General features: G+C 45.7%; 2 protein-coding genes across 2 annotated transcripts in view; both read right to left on the reverse strand.

Annotated features, from left to right (window-relative positions):
- Positions 1–5,526, reverse strand: part of LOC119431669 (aminopeptidase NAALADL1-like) — a 46,057-nt gene extending 40,531 nt beyond the window's left edge. The window contains exon 1 of the mRNA XM_037699148.2: positions 5,465–5,526. Coding sequence (XP_037555076.2) covers positions 5,465–5,526 — 62 coding nt within the window. The remainder of the gene's footprint in view (positions 1–5,464) is intronic.
- An 869-nt stretch (positions 5,527–6,395) lies between these two features.
- LOC119466231 (P protein) overlaps positions 6,396–20,100 on the reverse strand; it is a 39,488-nt gene continuing 25,783 nt past the window's right edge. Inside the window, exons 10-17 of the mRNA XM_037726710.2 lie at positions 19,614–19,749; positions 17,968–18,184; positions 15,677–15,831; positions 13,858–13,985; positions 12,001–12,165; positions 8,500–8,590; positions 7,489–7,582; positions 6,396–6,972 (exon numbers count right to left, since the gene is read on the reverse strand). Coding sequence (XP_037582638.1) covers positions 6,885–6,972; positions 7,489–7,582; positions 8,500–8,590; positions 12,001–12,165; positions 13,858–13,985; positions 15,677–15,831; positions 17,968–18,184; positions 19,614–19,749 — 1,074 coding nt within the window. The 3' untranslated portion in view covers positions 6,396–6,884. The remainder of the gene's footprint in view (positions 6,973–7,488; positions 7,583–8,499; positions 8,591–12,000; positions 12,166–13,857; positions 13,986–15,676; positions 15,832–17,967; positions 18,185–19,613; positions 19,750–20,100) is intronic.

The following is a 20,100-nucleotide window of genomic DNA, read 5'->3' on the forward strand; positions in this document are numbered from 1 at the left end:
AAGAGCCGACGATCCCGAGGCGAGGGCTTCCGAAGCCGAAGGTCGGGTACATACACGACAAGCTTCGCTTACCCCCATTTTCTCCACAGCACAAGGACTGGTGATTTTAACGCGATGGCGTTAGGGGTCCCGTGTCGCAGAAAATATGGCGTCGGCAACCAGCGTGTGACACGGGTGGCGGAGAAGAGAGAGAAAAGTCATAAGGGAAAAGCAGGGAGGTTAACCAGGCTGAGCCCGGTAGGCTACCTGTACTGGAGAAGGGGGAGGAGGGATTGAAAAAGGTTAATCATCCCCAACCACCCTGACTGCGCAGGCCTTCCACGTGGTGCAAGGTTTTGGCGGACAAACATTTCAATTTCTCACGCTGAAATCCGCCAAGAAAATGGTAAAGCACGACTTTACCATTCGGCGTCGTATTTGCCGTCGGACGGTTTACCAATCGGCGTGGGATTGTAATGTGAATGTACGAGAAAAACTAATTCTGCTACGAGGAAAATCAAACAGAAGCCCCTTTTCCAGCATTTCTACCAGATCTACAGCCGCGCGTTGCGATGCGAACGGGCCCCAATAACGCTATCGTGTTCTACTCTTTAAGGCGAAGCTTAAGCGTCCTCCAATTTTTTTGCGTTACATCGCCGGCGCAAGCTAGCGTAGACAAGCTTCGCTTGAAAAATGAAGTTGCCGGTTTCACCTTTGCTGTTAGTACAGGCCTCTTCGTCTTTATTTTAAATGCGAAACATTTCTTAGCGAAAATTTCCTGTTTTGGCAGTATCTATTTATCTATATATCTAGCCGCCTACCTCTTTGTGCTCTCATGGTCGTGTGGATAACTTGGTTTGTAGCAAAACTGGCATACTATGACAAAAGTACATGACGAACATAAATGATATTTATGACATGAATGACATTTCAGGCGTGTCATGTAGGTCATGAAACAGCCGATTAGGTCTTGTGGCTCTGAAGGCCATTTCGTTAACTTGGTAGGTACCCAAATTGACATAGCGTGACAGGAGGGTATTACGAACATAAGTGATAGGTCATGACATAAATGTCATGACAATGACCCAACGAAAAAGATGAACACTCGAAACCGCTGAAATAGGTTAGGTACGTGGGTACTAAGTGAAGGAAACACTAAAGGATGCTGGTAAAAATTATATTCACGACCATGACTGAGCAGAAATGACAATGACTCAGCAAAAAAAAAGATTAACGCTCAAAAACCACTGAAATGGGTACGGACGTGGGTACTAAGTGAAGGAAACACTAAAGCAAGCTGGTAGAAGTCTTAGTCGTGAGCATGACTCCGTAAAAACCACGATGACTCAGCTAAAAATGATTAACACTCAAAAACCAACGGAATGGGTTCGGATGTCGTACTAATTGAAGGAAAAGGCTAAAGGTTGATGGTCGAAGTCATAGTCATGAGCACGACTAAGGCTTTCGCCTTAAGATTTCTTAGGTATAGCTAAAGGGACTCCTGAGGACTCATGACATGAATGTCATGGCATACGTGTCATGTAGGTCATGAAAGAGCCGCCTACGTCTTGGTTCACTCATGGTCGTTTCGTTAACATGGTAGGCTCCCCGCACACTGCTTCGCATAGCATCGATTCCCACAGGGCGTGTGATCGAACGGTTTTTTTTTAAAGCGATGCTTTATACGTCTAGGCGAAATCGTATATGGCTGGGCGAACTCACCTGTGCACAGAAAACTATCATCAGCAGCATTGGCTCCAGCGTCTTCGTCTTCTTCCGCAGCCTTAAAGTCCCTATATAAGAAAAGAACCGCCATCCTTTGATCAACGCCGCTTCACTCTCTCTCCTGTATCTCCGATTGGACGATGATAGCGCGCGCTTTCACTTCTTTACATTTTGTCTTTTTTCCGCCTCAGAGCCATGTTGAAAGTCCTCTGCGCAGCCGCAGTCGCCGGCGGCGGCGCGCGCCCGGCCTGAAAGCTTCAACGTAGACTTCCTAGGTGCGCCACCGTCGACTTGCTTGCGCAAGCAAAAAGTAAAGAAAAAAGCAAGCGCTTTAGGAGAGGTAGACGGCGGAGGAAAGAGTAGATGGCGGTACTTTTCTTATATAGGGACTTTACCGCAGCTGGGTCGCTGGCGCCCGCCGCGTTGCGCTAGTGCCGGTGCTCGTCACGCGCTCGTGCCAGGCCTCGGAAACTCCACAGGTTTTTGTCCGCGCGAATTGCAGCGCCATCCATGAAATGGATGTGACACCATTGTCACCATTGTCAGCGCTCTCTCAACTTTACCGTTTCTCTCTCGCCTTCAACTATCGGCGGTGCGGCCCGCGCTCGCCGTCGGCCGTGCTGATAACGGCGAAAACCGCAACAATTTTTTTCGCGCATAATGCGGTCAGTTATGCGGTTTTCGCCTTCCTCGCTACCAGTGTGGTCCGTGTAGTACCCTACCGTGTCACGTTTGTCGGCTTTTTTCCGCAATGCTTCGCAGCTGTCGCTGTTCGTGTATGGTTCGATGGTAGATGAACAAATCAAGACGAAGTGAGCCATGCGACGTGAAATTATACCGCATCCCCGAAGACAACAGGCGAACGCTGTGTAGTTTACTTCCCTGTTTTTATTTGTTATGGTAATTGTGCGTAATCGTAGGTGGCTGTCCGGTGGTGAGGCAGGAGCTAGTTGATTTGAAAACACCACAACGATGCAGTAAATCGTTATGCCAAGAAGCGGCGCACAAAGAGCTCCTGATAAATATAGTATCACCTGTGCGTATCGCAAGGAACACGAGTGTAGGTGTGCGCTTTGCATTTATTTGTATCTAATTCGCCGCCATCGTTTAAAAATGTGTTTCTAAAAATTAAGGTTGATATATCAAAACTACTACTGTAGTAGTTTTGTATGTTCCAACTGCGATGTTATTTATGATCTTCACTGTTCTTCAGACTGGAAGCGTTTTTAAACTACGCTGGAAGGACGAACCTAATGGTTTTGCCCAGAGATAAGGTCAACTACCGCAGGATATGCTCGGCGCACTTCACGGAGGTGGATTCCATGTACCGAGCGACAAGCAGACTGGGAGAAGCTAATCTACGCATTGGCCATTAGAGCAATTACAATAAATGTCTTTTTACATGTGCGTATAATAAACACCATCCGCGTTTTGTGGCACTCTATAGTGTGTTGCACTGTATGCTCCAATTCTGATTTTCGCAAACGAACACAATAAAGTGAGTCCGAAGAACTGTTGTGTTGTAAGTGGAATTATTGTTTTTATATAATTTGGGCACATACTTGCTTGATCTTAATAATGAACGGGATTGCGTGCGTGAAAACTGAACAAGAACCCACTGCGAACAAGCACGAATGCACGGTGTAACGCCTGGCACGGCCGGACAGGAGTGGAGCGTGCGCTTCGGTCCGGTGATGCGTCTGAAAATGCCCGCGACAAAGAAAACGAGAAATATCGCGCCGCGGGCAGCTAAAGAAATAAAGCAGTGCGCGAGGCATGAGGGGGGAAGGGAGGCGAGACATGCGAGGAGGGATAGGAAAGTCATGAGGGAAAGGAGAAGTGAGCGGAGCAACGTTATCATAAAGAAGGAAGAAAAAAAAGTGCTATAGCGAAACAAGGAGAGTAAAAAAAAAAAAACCCGCGCGGCTTTTGTGTTTTTTTTCCACCGGCGTAGTACCGTCATCCGCCCGCTAGGGCCTAACTGAAGTGCGCCTTGGCGCTAGCGTCGATTGAGCGTCTGCTATACGAGGACCAATGGGAGCCCCCCGCTTGTGCCACTGCTGGCGCGTTCGTCATTGTCTTCTTCCGCAGCTGGCTGTGTTGCCGCTCATCCTTCCAGCGTAGAATTTCACTTCGTCATCGTGATGGGTAAGTCGTGTTCACGGCAGTATGAACCATTCATTGTCTTACGTAGCGGACATAATTAATTTTGAAGCAAATTATTTCGAATAATCGCAAGCGGTAATGGCGGGCGAATGCTGCTAACCACGCCGCCCAGCAAACTCGGGACATCGAACGCAAGCGACCACGGCGGATTGCGGGCGTACTGGCAGTGACGTCGTTCTCTCTGTCGCAGCCGAACGTGTGTGTAATGTCATATTTCAGAAATACTTTAACAAATCCTCGGGATTAACCCCGTGATAAACACTGGGGCCGCACGTTTCAGCTTCGCTGGTTAATCATCTTCATGGAGTGGAAGGGCCGACGAATTTTTCTAAATAACAGAACATTTTCACTGCTTTTATGGAATATATTCTTCTTTCTGGGGTTTTACGTGCCAAAACCAGTTCTCATTATGAGGCACGCCGTAGTGGAGGGCTCCGGATTAATTTTGACCACCTGGGGTTCTTTAACGTGCACTACAACGCAAGTACACGGGCGTTTTTGCATTTCGCCTCCATAGAATTGCGACCGCCGCGGCCGGGATTCGATCCCGCGATCTCGTGCTCAGCAGCGCAAGGTCTTAGCGGACTGAGCCATCCCGGCGGGTTATGGAATATATTGTCAGTATAGGTAGCATAATAATGAAACAAGGGGTTTAATGACTCTCTGCTACATTTGCACGGTGAAGAAACACATACAATGACCACTGTAAAATCTCATTTGGATGCGCTCTTCAGTAAAGGGTACAGGAAGCACTAAAATGTTGGTAAGGAGAGACACCCTAAATATAGAAAACAGAGCTGTTGTATTGGTTCTAATGGAGCAGCGCACGTGCAGTGTTCACAGCTGTGCTGCAGTTTCGGCGGAATGGCTTGAGCGGTTGAGGGTTATTGGTGACACGTGTTCGACAAAGTATAGAAAGCTTCTCAGGAAGGTTAACAGATAGGGGTAGAGTGCACACTCAAATATATAGAATAAAGTAGACTAGGCTTAACTCCAAATATACAATGATTGGAAACACTGATATTGAGAAAAAGCAGCAAACCTTAAAGAACTGTGTACCGACGACGTCACGTATGTAGCTTATATAGTTTATATACTGGAATTTTCTTTGTCCCTTCAAAACGCAGAGAAATCTCGGGTGGTATGACTAAATGTAATCACATTGCCTGGCAAGGGGCGTAACACTCAATCGCAGAAACTGAACGACGCAGAAACAGAACGACCACAGCTCCGCTGTTTCGAGATTTAACTTCGTAGAACTGGCGGCATTTTTTTCTGGATTTTAGTTTACGTTACTTTTCAGCTATCAGTCTAGGCAAATTATGCACAACACTCCGCTTTCCGACAAATGCGGAACTTCCGGTTGCCGCTGAAATCGCCTTTTCGAAAATGCGGGTGACGACTGAGTTGAAAAACTAAGTTGGTGTTGACTGAGGCCCAGCACTGGCGTCTTTTACAACTTGTAGATGCAGTTTGCTCCCTGCTCGCACCTGCAGTGCAAGACGAGCGTAATACCGCACTGGTACTATTCATCTTCCTGCCACCGAAGAAGACATCGCTGCTCCTATTTTCATACCAGAATCCTTCCGCGTACCTTCGGTTGCCATCACCAGAGCTGTAGCAGGCGATCCGCAATCCCAGGTGGAAATGAGCCATTGATATGAAGAAATGAGTACTTTCATTGCATTGGTGTACGTATTCCTAAGGGTACACAAATTACAACACATGTATGCTATTAAAGTAAGGTAACGGAGCGCCATGTTTCAAGAATTTCCCATTACATAACCTGGTAGCCAAGCTCGCCCGATTGACATAACTCACCCATGCTATGCAGTGTGGGAAGGGGCAGCTCATAACACCGGGGATTGGCGCGGCTGTTATTGGAAGCAATGCACAATTTTAAAACGTAATTTACATGCTTTAGGTGAAGTGCCGAAATCTCAATCAGAAGGACATACCCTACGGACTCGATACGTTTGCACACAGTCATCAGAAGTTTCAGGTTTACCTTAGCATGGCGGGGATTGATAGGAGAAAAGACTGGCTTTTTCGACTCATTGCTACACGCAACAAATTTTCGGCTGCGTAACAAGTGGGGAACCACCGTACAGAAAACGCACCTTTGGCTTAGATGTGTATCAGAAGCACAGATACAAATTTACTTTCAACAGCACCAGCTCCATGGAACCCCGAACCATTTTCTTCCCCTTCGGATGGTAGCTACCAAAAAAAAAAGGGCAGGTGGTTTATAATAAAATCAACGTGCCGAAACTACGATCTGATTATGAGGCACGCCGAATAGTGGGGGACTAGAATATTGACCGCCTCTGGCTCTTTGACCTGTATCTAAATTTATGTGCACGAGTGTTTTTGCTCCAACGAAATGTGACCGACACAGCCTGGATCAAACCTACGACATCCAGCTCAGTGGCACAGCGCCATAACCTCTGGGCAACCACGGCAGGTAGGCGAAGAAGCAAGACAATTTTATCTAACAGAGGAATGTGAAGAGCACGATTCATATCTGCACTGTAAAACTTTATTGAACAACGTCTGCAAAACGTGTTGTAGCGGAAATGTACAGCGACCAACAATCCATACGCAAGACTCGCTGAAGCAATCACTCGGGAAACACTGGGTGTTGCTCGCTCGCAACATTCTAACCACCTTAGAGGAAGAATTTTATGAACACTCGCCATTATATATTTTGGTGCATAAAAAGAGAAACAGCTTTGAAATACCAGCTTGAAGATGCTACGCAAAAAGCGGATACAAACCTGCAAAAAAATAACAAAAATGATCGTTTTTGAAAAAAAGTATAAGAAAATATAACGCAACAGCTAAAAAGTAAATATGTGCATTCAATGCGAGAACTACACTTCTCTAGCTAAAAGTTAACACCGGAACCAATTCCACAGATAAAAGTACAACACCACGTAAAATCTAACAGCTCGCTCAGCGAGCAGACATGTGCACGCATTCTTTTTCCTAGGCACCATTGGTTACTGGGGCTTTCAGATATCCCAGTCCATGGCGACGTGGCAGGCAAGGAGCCACGTGGTTGACAAGGCCGTTGTGAGCACCATTAGCGGGAAACCAATCCTACAAAAAAGAAAACGCAAGGGTAGAACTTTGTGGCTCCGTACGTTCTGCAGTTCAATTGAACACAGATGCGAACCGAACTCATCCGACATGTCCTTTACACACAGGAGTGTGCAGCTGTAATTCGGAAGAACAGATACTGAGACGCACTGTAGAGCTGGTCATTGTCAAAGCAAAGAATACTTGGACCGTGGTGACATCAAACATGTGCGCTAAAGGCCACCAGAGCAGTAGCTTGCTTTCTGCTGTATACAGACATGCCACGTAGGATGGGACAGTGACGTGTGACACCGCAAAATTTTGTGCGTGAATTTTCACTCCACAACCCATCTTTCTCGCTGTTGAATCCTTTCTTGCTTCGCACAAAGTAGCAAACATTTTTTGTTAAGCTCTTTGCCCTTCCTTTGTTTATTCATCTCATTTTATAACCAGGATGAGAAGCATTAGTTAGTCCAAAGCATTAACAGCCAGTGGTACACCTAGTATTCACTGCAACGTTTTGTCGGCGTGATTTACCTAAAAAACTCGAAGAAGCTGAACTTGTAGCCATGCTGCTCCGCAACTCCGGCGCAGACAACGTTGGCTGAGGCTCCAATGAGGGTCCCATTGCCTGCGTACAACGACAAATGGTTATGTACATATGAACTTTCTTTTATTCATTTCAAAAGGCCTAATTTTTGCCTAAGCCGAAGGGCGAACATGCTACAAATGACATAACAGTACAAGATACAGATTACATAATTGCCCAGCAAGAAATACAAAACCTACTACATTTTGCAAGAAACGCCCTGAAAACAATTACAGAAACGAATCTTCGAGCTGCAAAGTAAGCTCTGTCCCCAAGGTGGAGAAATATTAATAGAAGAGAAAAATTGATCCACCAGACTGCTACAAATGAAATGCATATGAATTTGTCCGATAAAAAACTCCGCAGATGAAGAAAATTTTAACCTGGTCCGGTATTCGAAACCGTGGCCAACACCTTTCCAGGGTGGCTGCTCTACCATCTGAGGTAACCAGGATGCTAGCAGATTGCAGCGCGAGGGCGAATTAATCGACAACCAGGACGACGGCAACACTGAATATGGCAAACCATCTTTGAGGAAGCTCGTAGGGTGGAGAAAGGTGGCAAGCCCCGGAGCAGGTCAAGTTTTACGTCAACTGCGAAGCTGTTTGTGAAATCCGTATGGGTTACTTTTCTGTAGAGTCGTGTCACTTATGAACGACAATTTCTCTTTCATAAACGTCTTCGGACACGAATACTGCTTTAGTACGCAGCGATCAGCGTCATGTTACCGGAAAGCATAGTTTCTTGGCATTAAATAACTTTAGTGTATTGCCATCGATACAAGCAACCCCCCCCCCCCCCCCAGAAAAAAAAAGAAACGGCAGACGATTGATTCCCTTAGAAGCGTAGAACGAATGCCGTATGCCTTTTGCAGCAGCCCGGCTGCTGAAGATAATGTCTAGCAGATTTCCCATTGCACAAACAAACAAATAATGTGGCGCTGATTGAAGCATTCTCACCTCCGAGGCAGGCTCCGAAGGCCAGTGCGTAGATTAGTGGCCCCAACTTGAGGCCTAAATCGCTTTCAGCAAGACCAGTCACAATTTTAATCTGGAAAAGAGAATAGGTTTCCCAGCTTTAAATACATGAACACAGACGTCAGCACGTTGAAGGTAGCCCCGGCGCTATTCCTTGTACCTTAGGCGTACTGCTAAGCAAGGGCACTGACATACAACGTACAATACACTAATAGTCTGCGTCAGAGCATACAAGTGCTCCACGTAAGGAGAGTGACCCTTGCTCCGTGTGTATAGAGCACAACCTGCTGTAAACGCGAACTACAACAGCACAAACATTACTTTCCGTGAAGGGGTAGGTTTTACATCTTCCCCTATTTTATGTACTAAAGGGGAGAAATTGCAGTGGCAGGTTTCGAGGTGTCATAGCAGGACGTGTTCGCCACACGTTTTGGTACCAACTCCGTCGCACTTTTCGCATGCTGACTACGCATATTGTACGTCAACCTTCATTTTCTTTGTATGCTTCTACGGACTTATGTCAGAAAAAAAGACGATAAGAACAATCGACCAAGTGTTGACGATAAAGAAGGTGTGGTTTTACGTACATGGCGGTTCAAATGCTTCGATGAATACATGTTGAATATTTTTCTATTGTGCCTCCATTTATCAGGTTCATTATTCACTCATTTTGTATCTTATTCTTTTTGTATTTCACGCGCAAAACGCCTACATTGTCATGTTTAGCGTAGACACTTGGTTTAACCTTTCTTCTTTAACGTATCACACTCTGGAATGAGCCCTCTCGCGTTGCTTTTCTTGTCGCTCTTTTACACTACCGCGACGCATAGTGCCTATAGGGACCGAGGTTAGGTCCACTGTAACAAACCAATTCACTGTCCATTTCTCTCGCTTTCTGTTGATTCCTGGTTGTCTATTTACCGTTTCTATTATCCTGCACTTGGTTGCCAACTTTCTTGACCTCTTCTTCCATTCTGTGTCCAGGCTTTTAAGCTACAGGTACTAGTGCACTTAAGCCGCCCATTTATTTAGACCCATATATTCCTGAAGAATTGTTCAAAACTTTCGATACTTTCGATTTCGATATGCGCTTCCGACTTCAAAGGAGGCCCAACCCATGTCAACCTGCACTGCTTCATTTGTGGTTTTACTGTGGGAACCCAAAGCCAGTCGGCTTACCGATCTGTGGTTAACTTCTAACCCCGAAAAGTTATCCGGTTTTAAGTACAGAATCGCATCTGCGAAGGTTAGCGTGGCCACTATTACTCCTTTCCAGATTCTATGCACCACCATGTATTTATTGTGCCCCCAAAGTGCTGTTTTTTTTTGTTATTGCTGCACTCCACTTCCCCTTTATTTTCAGACTATCTTGGGTCACTTGAGTCAGTCTTTCTTTCGTTTATGTATACGCCGGGGTACTTTTAGTGCGACTGCGGGCATGAGTTGCTGTTGAATGGACACCACGTAATTGCTTATCTCTACATTATAGATCGTAATTCCCGATTTCTATATGCTGAACGTAAGGCACAAATTTGTCGCTGCATTGCCACACATATTCGCAAGTGTCTAAATTCTTGCGTCCACCGCTGGCAGCAATATGTCGTCTGCATAAGCGAGTACAGCGACATTTTGTTGCACCATTTGTGGAGTACGCACGTAGGAAAAATCAAACCATAATTCACTGTTTTTCAGTAGTCTTTCTATGCCCTTAACAAGCGAGAACAGCGATGGAGACAGAGGACATCCTTGCTTCAGCTCTTCGTGAATTCTCACGCCTTCATTACATTTTCGACCTTCCCATACTACTTGTACTATGTTGTCTATATAACTCCCTCAGCAGCTCCACGCGATCGTCATTTATGCCTTCGTGCTTAAAAACATTCCATAACAATTACCTGTCTAGGTTCTCATAGGCTCCTTTAATATATAGGAATGCTATCGATAAAGGTATATGCTGAGCTGCTGAAATCTCTATGCACTGAGTTAGTACAGTGCAAGCGTCTGCCTGGCCTGAACCCCTTCTGTAGTTCCCCCAGTACATCATTTTTCTCTACGCACTTAGACAGTTCGTTTTATGGTTTGCATGCAATTATATATATCACCGACGTTACTATAACTTGCATGTACGAGCTAGTCTTATCCTAATCACATTGGCCTTTGTAGATGAGGTTCACCTTGCCCTGAACACAGATACTTCATGCCATCTGGTGGAGGGCGTGGCATTAGGTTAGATGGAACTTGGTGGCGGAATGGCAAAGGACGAAAGAAACTTGCGCATTCACATCCTCTGATTACATCCCGAGCTACCGATTGCTGAAACGTGTTCTTGGCATTGAGAGGAATCATTTGATACCATTTTCATGATCGTACGACATACGCAAGTCACCCAACCCACCGTTTTTGTTTTCTTGAAGTTGTTGCAAGATACGGATATTCCAGATACGCCCAACTCGTGGTAAGTCAGCTAAGAGCCTGTCTTCAATGTGCGCCCATGGTATGATTCAGCACAAATATTTTTACAGGCTACTGTTTCCAATGCGAAAATTTGGTGGAGTGGCTTGATACAGATAATGTATGGCTGCTTCGATATTACCAAGTATACGTATGCTTCGATATTATCAACCACTCCTTTAGTTTCTCTTCCTGCATCACTGTTGGGCTTGTAACTGAACGTAGCTTGTCAATGTAAAGAACAGAGCTTTGAAGAAATTTTGATTTTAGCAGTGCTTTTCTCAGCACATGGAATATGAAAAAGCGTATCTGACGTAGATATTTAAATTAAGCACCATGAAATGCTTTATCAATACCTGCAAAGGGATCAATGACCTAGTAGGTGCACAAGAGTGAAAATCATGCATACAGGACGCGCTTACCTAACGCGCATTACATTGTTTGGAATACAAATGAGAGAAGAATTAGCGAACCCCGCGGTAGGTGCATTTATTTCACCAGAATGTGCAGGGAATAATTATGTTCACAGTGAAATTTAGAAATAAGTTAAAGGGAAGTGAAAGTGGAGGGACATATAACTTCCGGCCTCTGGGAGTCGGAATCGCATCGTTCGCATTACGCGTGCAGTCTTACCAGTGCAGCTACCACGGCGGCCATTTTCGCGTCTGCTTTTGTAGCTATGTGTCACAAGGTTAGCCCTGGGAGCCATACGTAATGCCGAAGTGATGGGTTTGCTCGAAGTGGCGGCAAGTTATCTGTTCTCTTTGACCTTATTTCTAAAATTCAATAACACGCAAATATCTTCCTGGCTTCTTTAGAGACATTTAGATTAGGATACCAAAGTGTTAGGTGACACTAACCATCGGGTGTGCAAAAGAACGTACAGCGAGCACTAGGGAACGCGAAGGGCCTATAAGGAGTTAGGGCTTTTGCGTGCGAGAGGTGGCTTGGGTACACTATCCTAAAATATTTGCCTTTCTTCGTACGTTTGAAATAAATATAATTCAGGAAAACGATGCAAGAACACCAGACCATGACTGTAGTGAAGGGAATGTTGTCCACAAAGGAGGAGGCCAGGGCGGAGACCCAGGTGATAATCATAATCGAGACGATGAGCCGCGAATCATGGTGAACGCTGCGTATCCAGTTCTGCGTCAGGTGGCCCACGTAGAGCAGAAGCTTGAGCTCGACTAGAGCCTGGAACGCAAAAGGCATGTCTCATTGCATTGAAAACAAGAGAAAGAAAAATACATTGTTTAGCGCAATGCGTGTCTTTACAGAATCAGGCGAGGAAGCAAGCGCAAGGCTTATCTACGCGAGATATAGAGTGAAATAAATACGGGCATTCAACAAAGAAAAAGCAGCTCGTGCATTTGGGGAGCGTGACGCACGCCAGCGAACTCCCCATTATTTTTTACAAAGTTTCAGAATTCGGGTTCATTTTACGATTTCACGAAGGTTGCACCAAATTTCGCGAAAAACATTCTGTTCGCGAATATGTTTTAAAGCTTTTAAATATGTGGTGGTAAAAACCATGCAAAAAGAAAACTGGCTGCCTGTGGTCGCAGAGGCTGTGACGTAGGGTCTCCAATGATAGCCTGTACTCTACCACATGCGCAGCGTCCCAACGACAGCGCCTCAAAACGCTAGCTCTCTTCGTGGGAATAAGCTAGAGGGCTCCCCTTGCCACCATGTGGAACCACGCGGTATCACTACTTACCGTACCACTAGTCGCGGCAAGAAAAAAATGTTACCACAGGTACTGGTACCAGCAATATCGTACCGCCGTGTGGTTTTTATCGCTTTGTTTGACTACTATCTTTGCAATCGGCCCATGAAAACTGTTACAAGAAATCGCGGTAGTTACCATTAATGTTGAACACTTTAAGATCAATCGTTCCACATACTCGTGAGAAAACCTATGATGTCTAGCAGCTTCTTTCTATCAGAACAGAAGATCCGCCAGGACTAGACAAAGTGCTCTGAATCACCCGCTGCGTTGCACACAGTGCTAGTGGGAGAAGCAACACAGCCGACATTTCTGCGGGAGGCTGATTGACTTATGGGGACATAATTGACGCAGAAGATGCTTCAGCCGTAGCATTTGCCAACCATGCCGGCCACGCTAACCCCGCGTGTACCAACGTCGCCATCACAAACTTTAGCGACCACGTGACAGCCAAAGCAGCCGTCCGTATCATTACGAAAGTGTACTAGATTGGGGGAATCGTTCCTACGCAGGCTCCCCGCTGAGGCTTTTTTTCATTGAAAAGTTGGTGGCGCCACCGTCGCTTTCTCCCGAATGAGCGGCCTCGCGCACCGGCCGGACGCTTGTAGCGTCGGAGACCCTACCGCAGCTGCATAAAGCTTTGACAGGTAGATAGATACTCGGTGGCGCCAACACTAATATTCTCTACCGATCTATTGTAAATAAAATGGAAAAAGAGTGGCGGAAAGAATGCAAATTACGCAACAGCGAAGGTGCGTCGATCAGACGACAGCAACTCAGCCCGTGAACTGGCCTCAGCCAATGAGCGCAGCCAAACCAACCGGGGCCAACGTTTATTGGCCCGAGATTCAGAATAAGTAGAGTTGCATGTAGGCTCCCTGAGAATAAGGCGACGGCAGCGCAGCCTCAATTTCAACGTTTTTTGCTTCACCCTCGGCGCTGGCCAAGGCATCCGCTAAACCCGCTCTCCCATTCTAGTACATCATTAGCCTATGTAGCCCTGGGAATGGTGGAGTTAAGTAAAATGGCGTCTAAGCAGTCCGAAAAAGTTGCTTTTGCGGCCCGACAACACCTTGCCTAAAGAACCGCTAACGGGCACACTGGCTGTGGCAAGCACCATGGTGTAATATCTCGTAGGTAGGAATTTACGGTTAACTGACCTCCATGACCACAAAGAGGGCGCCAAAGAATATCAGCGTGGTCCACTCCACGCGAGCGATGACGGCATCCAGCTCACGCGTGTCAGCTAGCACCATGAGCATCACGGCGCCCAGGATTGCGATCCAGCCTGCGGGCACAGAGATTGCGTGGCTAGTTTAATGTAAAGAAAGAACAGGACTCGAAGCATTAACTAGAGGCCAACTCAGCTATTTTCATTCAAGTACACTTGAAAGACATGCTCTCGTGAGACAACGGCTGAGGCGATTAAAAAGGAAGTTGTAGCATTTGAGCAAGTAAATTCTTGCTACTCATACTCATACACACACACGTATAATATATATGTATGTATATCAATACTCATATATACCATACTCAATAAACAACTCCTACATTCCGCTTGATTTTTAGAGAAATTATGCGATAGCGCTGAAGAAGGCACGAGAAAAATAAACAGTGAAGTAGTTCAGATGTGTTAAAGCACGCACAAAAAAAAGAGCAGTTGAACTTTATGTTATCTTTTAAAGCACCCAGAAACATGCATTAGATAGCAGATCACGTGAAACAGCTTCGTATAGCCGAGTTCTGCAAAAGTCCTAATAAATGAGTCGTATTTCAGAGCTGTGTATATTATGCCGATTTTGTGCGCTTTATATGTCCCAAAAGACGCAGTTTTCGGATTTGCAATCTTGATTTAAAGGCAAGTTCTGGAAGTAGGTTGGCTCCGTTTCCGTAAATGTTTCGTATAGCTAGATATTTTTTAACTCGTGGTACAGATCCAACTTGTGATACAAAATTGATGGTAGTATTGGGCTTTCTTCTCTCAAGTGCAAGAAACCTCAGAGGATTTATTTCTATGAATGCCGGGCAATTCAACTTAGATAGAAGTTTTATTGAAGTTGTATAAAAGCGGATGAAGGATAGTGGAACTTATACGAGAAACAAAGGAAGAAAAATAAGATAACGAAAAAACTTGAGAATGCACTTGCGCTTTGCCACTTTTCTACTGCCACATAAGCGCGCTCTTTTTCGTTTTCTTGCGTGTTTTTAACAGCGGAGTCGGCCGTAAGCCCGTGACGCGTAAACAGGAAATCTGGGCTGATCCCGGCGGTTGTGCAGAAAGGGCCGAAAGCGCACTGGCACATACCCCTGTGAACTAGCGAAGCTGAGCCTGGCTAAGTATAGGTAAGCATGGTTGGGACTACTTAAGCGTAGTCAGTCATCGACAGTCAATTGATAGCGAATTATTAGCGAATCTATAATCGATCAATATTCAACAACTTCCGCAAAATGCTGGGGATGACTTGGTAGTGCTTCGCCTAGACCAAATACGTGACCTTGCGATAGCCAATCCATAGCCAATCTATAGCTAATCGATAATCAACAAAGAATAAATTCACGGAAATTCAGGGGATGACTTGGTAGCCCCAATACGTGGCATATACCTTGCGATAGCCAATCAATAGCTAATTGATAATCGATCAATACTCAATAAATTCGTGGAAATGGCGAGGATGACTTGGTAGTGCTTAAGCTAGCCGAAAAGCCAGGACTAGCTAGGTGCTCATCAGCTCCACTGTCTCTTTAGAATTGCGCCTCCAGTGCAAGCTACGTTCATTTTTTTTTGGTACGCGTAATAAAAGCTTAAAAACCTCGTCGCTTCTAGTTGACCCTTCTGTAGTGTTCCCAAATTTATAGTCTTGTAGACGAGATGGCCGAAAACAGGCAAAGTTCAGAGTGCTCGCATTCGCCCGCGAAATCAGCGATGCATCAGGATTGTTTTACCAGTATGTCAGAGTGCACGAAGACCATACTTCTCACCGAGTGTCAGGTGAATCGCTGGTATGCTCTGGAGGAAGAAGAGAACGATGACACAGGCGAGAACAATGGTGGACTTCACCAGGAGCGCCGGTTCACGAATCCGGTACTTCTCGCTCAACACCCTGAGGTTCTCCCGGAACTCCACTTCGGCCAGCCTGCATTACGCACCAAAGCGGTGCAAAATCGTGCCATCTTTCCATGATGTGACAGTGATTTGTTAGGCAGTATACAAACGAAATCTAGGTTCTTAGCGCCAGAACCACGGTCTGATTATGAGGCGAAGCAGGAAAGGGTGGGTGGGACTCGAGATGAATTTGGTCGCCTAGCTTTTTAAACGTGCCCCTACATCGAAATAGACGAGCATATTGACTTTTGCCCCCATCGAGATCCGGCTGCAAGGGCGGGGAATGAACCCGCGACCTCGAGTTCAGCAGCGTAACGCTGTAGCCACTATTTTAATGCCCTCATGGGTGTATAAAGGGTGCCTAGCTAGTTCCATGGCTAACAATCCCATCCTAAATGGCAAGACCTAGTTGTTTATTAGAACGCAATCTTATTTTCTGAAGAGTTCTTCTGGCAAGTGAACATGACGTTAGCTCCAACCGACGATACAAAAAAAAAAATACTGCATGAAATCAATTTGAGCAACTGTTGCCATCGCGTATCAGATATTTCGGTGCCCCTCGAGTGTTCAGAATTATAGCACAGATTTCAACTATGGCTGCATTCATCGCAGATGCAGTTGGAACCCGTTATCGTGTATAACAGAAAGTTAAATTACGGGGTTTTACGCGCCAAAACCACGACTGATGAGGCACGCCATAGTGGGGGACTCCGGAATAATTTAGACCACCTGGATTTCTTTAACGTGTACCTAAATCTAAGTTCACGGGATATATACTGGAAAATTATAAGCCATTAAGGTAAAGGGTGGCAGCCATGGGACAAACGACCACCGTTCAGTGAGGAAAATTGAAGTCACATTCCAGCAGTGAAGCGCGCAATTATGCGCTACCAGAAATAATCCGCAAGAATGTAGAATTTACTTTTGCTTCCGTAGATTGGTAGAGTCTGTAGAACGAGGTTAAGCGTTCCGATCCCACAAGTGACATGTGATCGCAGTACTAATTGGTTGTTTATCGAACGGGTAAATAGCCGAGGAAAACAAGCAATTTATAAGCACATAAAAAAGAAAGGCGTGCCGCTCACTGATTACCACATTGTCTAGGACAGTTTGCGGGCGCCTGAATAGCAGTCAGCTGTGGCGAAAGGGGCAGCAATATGACTTCCCCACTTTGCGCTATTCTGCACGTGCAAAACTTTGACGTCGAAGCCACAAGACACGTGTTGGTATGTACAGTAGGAAGCACTTGTCTAGAGCGGTCGAGAGGCCAACTGCAGACGCGCCTTATCACAAATCTTCCAATTGCAGCGATGTGTACAGTGAGCGATTGTTTGGGTTCTTTAGCACGATAATTTTGAACTCTGTTCGTGTGAAATTAAAATTTGCCAGAAACATTGAGATTGCTTATAAATCCGTCTAACGGATTGCCTAATAATGACTAACGAACTGTGCACTTTTCCTTACTCAAGTAATGCTTGTTTAATTAAACAATAATTTTACTTCGTTGGACAAACATCTGCGTGGTTGACCCTATTGTAATTTCTGTACTTGACAAGTGCTAATCGCATAGGCTATTGGCCCAGGAAATTTACACGCAGTTTTTAAATAGTTTAATAAAGCGGCTTTTTTATTGACTAATTACTAATTGGTTGCTCAACGGCTTGATTAACTTTTCTTTATTTGGGAATACGGCGTTACAACCTTGAGTGACATTTTCGGGTGATACCTTTCCATTCTACTGCCACTTTCGCGAGATTTCGCGTTACTAGCACTGCATGTATCGACATCTACCGGCGACAGCGTTCCTGGCAGTGCCAAGCATGATCCGGAACGTCGGAGTGCCCTCTACGCTCTCGAATAGACAGGTTTAGGTTCGGGTACCCAAGCGTTCGGGGAAGCAAACCGCCGAGCGTAGAAAAGATAGCGAGCACGAAATAGTGCGAAGGGCCCACCGCGGAGATCGTGAATCAGTGAATAGGGTACCCAACGCTCGAGCGGGGCTTGGGTACCGTATTCCGGAACTCTCATACCTCCCCTGAAATGTAAAACAAAATTGTCAGTCCACTCGAATTTCTGCTCTTTCAAGTGCCTACTTTCCCCTTGCGGGCTTCGGCAGAACAGATCTGCCATATTACCACCCCTGTTCGTCGCACATTGGTCCACTCACACGCAGGATGCCGTCTTTCCGCCGACGGGGTCGGGGACTGCGCTGGGCGGCGGCGGCGGCAGGGTGGAGGAGCGGGCGTAGTGGCTGCGCTTGCTCTGCTGACGCACCAACTTGCGAACCTTCTTGCGAAGCACGTGACGCACGTGAGTCTCGTCGCGCGAGTACTCGGCCAGCGAGAAGACGGCCTTCTGCCACACCTGGATCTCGTGCGCCATCTCTGCGAGTTCCGACCGACGCATGACTGAGGTGTCTGAGCTCGTGGCCTCAGAGATCGGGCACGCCACCACTCAATCTCGGAGGCTATGCTGAGCTGCTTGAGTTTTACGCAAGCATTACTAGAGGAAGTTCTGGCCATGCGTTCCTTCAGGTATATGACGTGGGAATTACTGGTAGGCGTTCTTGTGGCATTATTTAATATATCTGATCGCAAGCACCGCAAGCGTAACGCGAAGAAAGTGGGATCGCTTACGAATGTCAACTTGCGGTGAGTTATCTGTCTGTCCACTATCATTAGTCTTTACCTTAGTATGTATACATTTCCATTCATAAAGCTCTTACAAGCTTTCTGTGGCCTCGTTGTTAGTTGCGTCGCATGGTTCTGTCTAAAGAGACAGCCTTATTATTAGCTTTCGTAACTTCAAGGTAATGTTAGTTTTCTAAATCATAGCAACGCATCTCAGCGCAAATGCGTAGTCATTGTAAATAGTTTCACTGTTTACCTGAATATTTTGTTGCAAATTAAACTAATTTTCAAATGAAATAAAAACGCACGAAGCTAGAAGGACCATGTTTATCGACATTGATGTTAATGCTAGCTGGTGCCACTTCAAGCGCACAAATCACTACTTTAACAGTTTGGCCTAGTTGACTTTGTTGAAAACTATGCTGTGAGCAAGAGCACGTGGCTGCTCGCCCACTGACACATATTTGTCTTGAAATACCGTGAAAGCATGCGCTACCGAAAAAGCGCCCACCACTCAAACTTGGGTAATTCTTACTGGCATGGCAAAAGCACACCCAAGATCACGACACTTTTCAAAAGCGGAAAAGAGCGTTTCAGGCTCCCATTAATGTCGAAACCTCTTCACATCTAGGAAAATTAGAACAACCTGTTCACTTTTATTTCTCACCCCGGAAAGTACGGTCTACAGCAAAGAAAAATTGTATTTGAGGTGAAACCTTGTTAGTAAAACATTTAGGTGATTGCTTTTCTTAAATATGAACCGAAAGCTCGTTGCAATATATCAAAAGCGCAGAGTACTATATAAGCGTTGATTTAGGTTTCCTTTGATAGAGTCAGAATTTTGAGGTGTAAAACTGCGTGACGTCTGCAACGTTGCTGACGGTGCTGATCATCGCGACACTTTGGTGACAAACCTTGAATTTGCTATAGGGTGGCTGTACCTGCTGCGCATCAACAGTTGTCATGCGTGCTGCGTCAAGCCATGTCACTGCTGCGTATTGTTAGAACGCCGTAAGAGGTTATAGAGCGCGATGATTCTGACGAAACTGAAAGCTTTCCAGGTTTGATACCACCGGACGATTATTTTAAGTTGCTTGGACTTTACGCGGCAATGACGCCAGATAAAGTGGAAGACCTGACGTTCGGATATGTTTTCTCGTTCGAAGAGCAGGGAGTTGCTTACCTAGGTAGTCGGAGCAGTGCGCCGAACGGAGCTTGTTGACGTCCCTGTAGAAGACGCGCAAATATATGTATGCCCCCAACGCACAGATCAGGACGCCCGGAACCATGTGCGCCGTGAACGTAGTGAAGGACACACCCTGCGCATTGTTACGAAATGGGAGTCAGCTTGTCTGTTCACTGACATCTATTAGTAGCCATGACAGTGTTCTAACGTATATTCGACAACCTCGTGGGCAGGTACATCGAATACTCTATATATCCATGACAGGCTATTGAAGAACTTCAGTGCCATGTAGGATTCTTGTTGCGGTACGCTACCAAAGGCTAACATTTTTTCTCTTTGTGGCAGTCAGAGCGCTGACCAACAAAATTTTGATGTGTGGTTGTCATTCTTCCGAGTAAGACCAGAACACAACACGCATGATGATTTAAAAATTGAACTGTTGTTTTACGTGCCAAAGCCCTGATATCATTATCAGGCATGCCGT

Source organism: Dermacentor silvarum, chromosome 10, assembly GCF_013339745.2.
Source record: "Dermacentor silvarum isolate Dsil-2018 chromosome 10, BIME_Dsil_1.4, whole genome shotgun sequence".
NCBI classification, from domain to species: Eukaryota; Metazoa; Arthropoda; class Arachnida; order Ixodida; family Ixodidae; genus Dermacentor; species Dermacentor silvarum.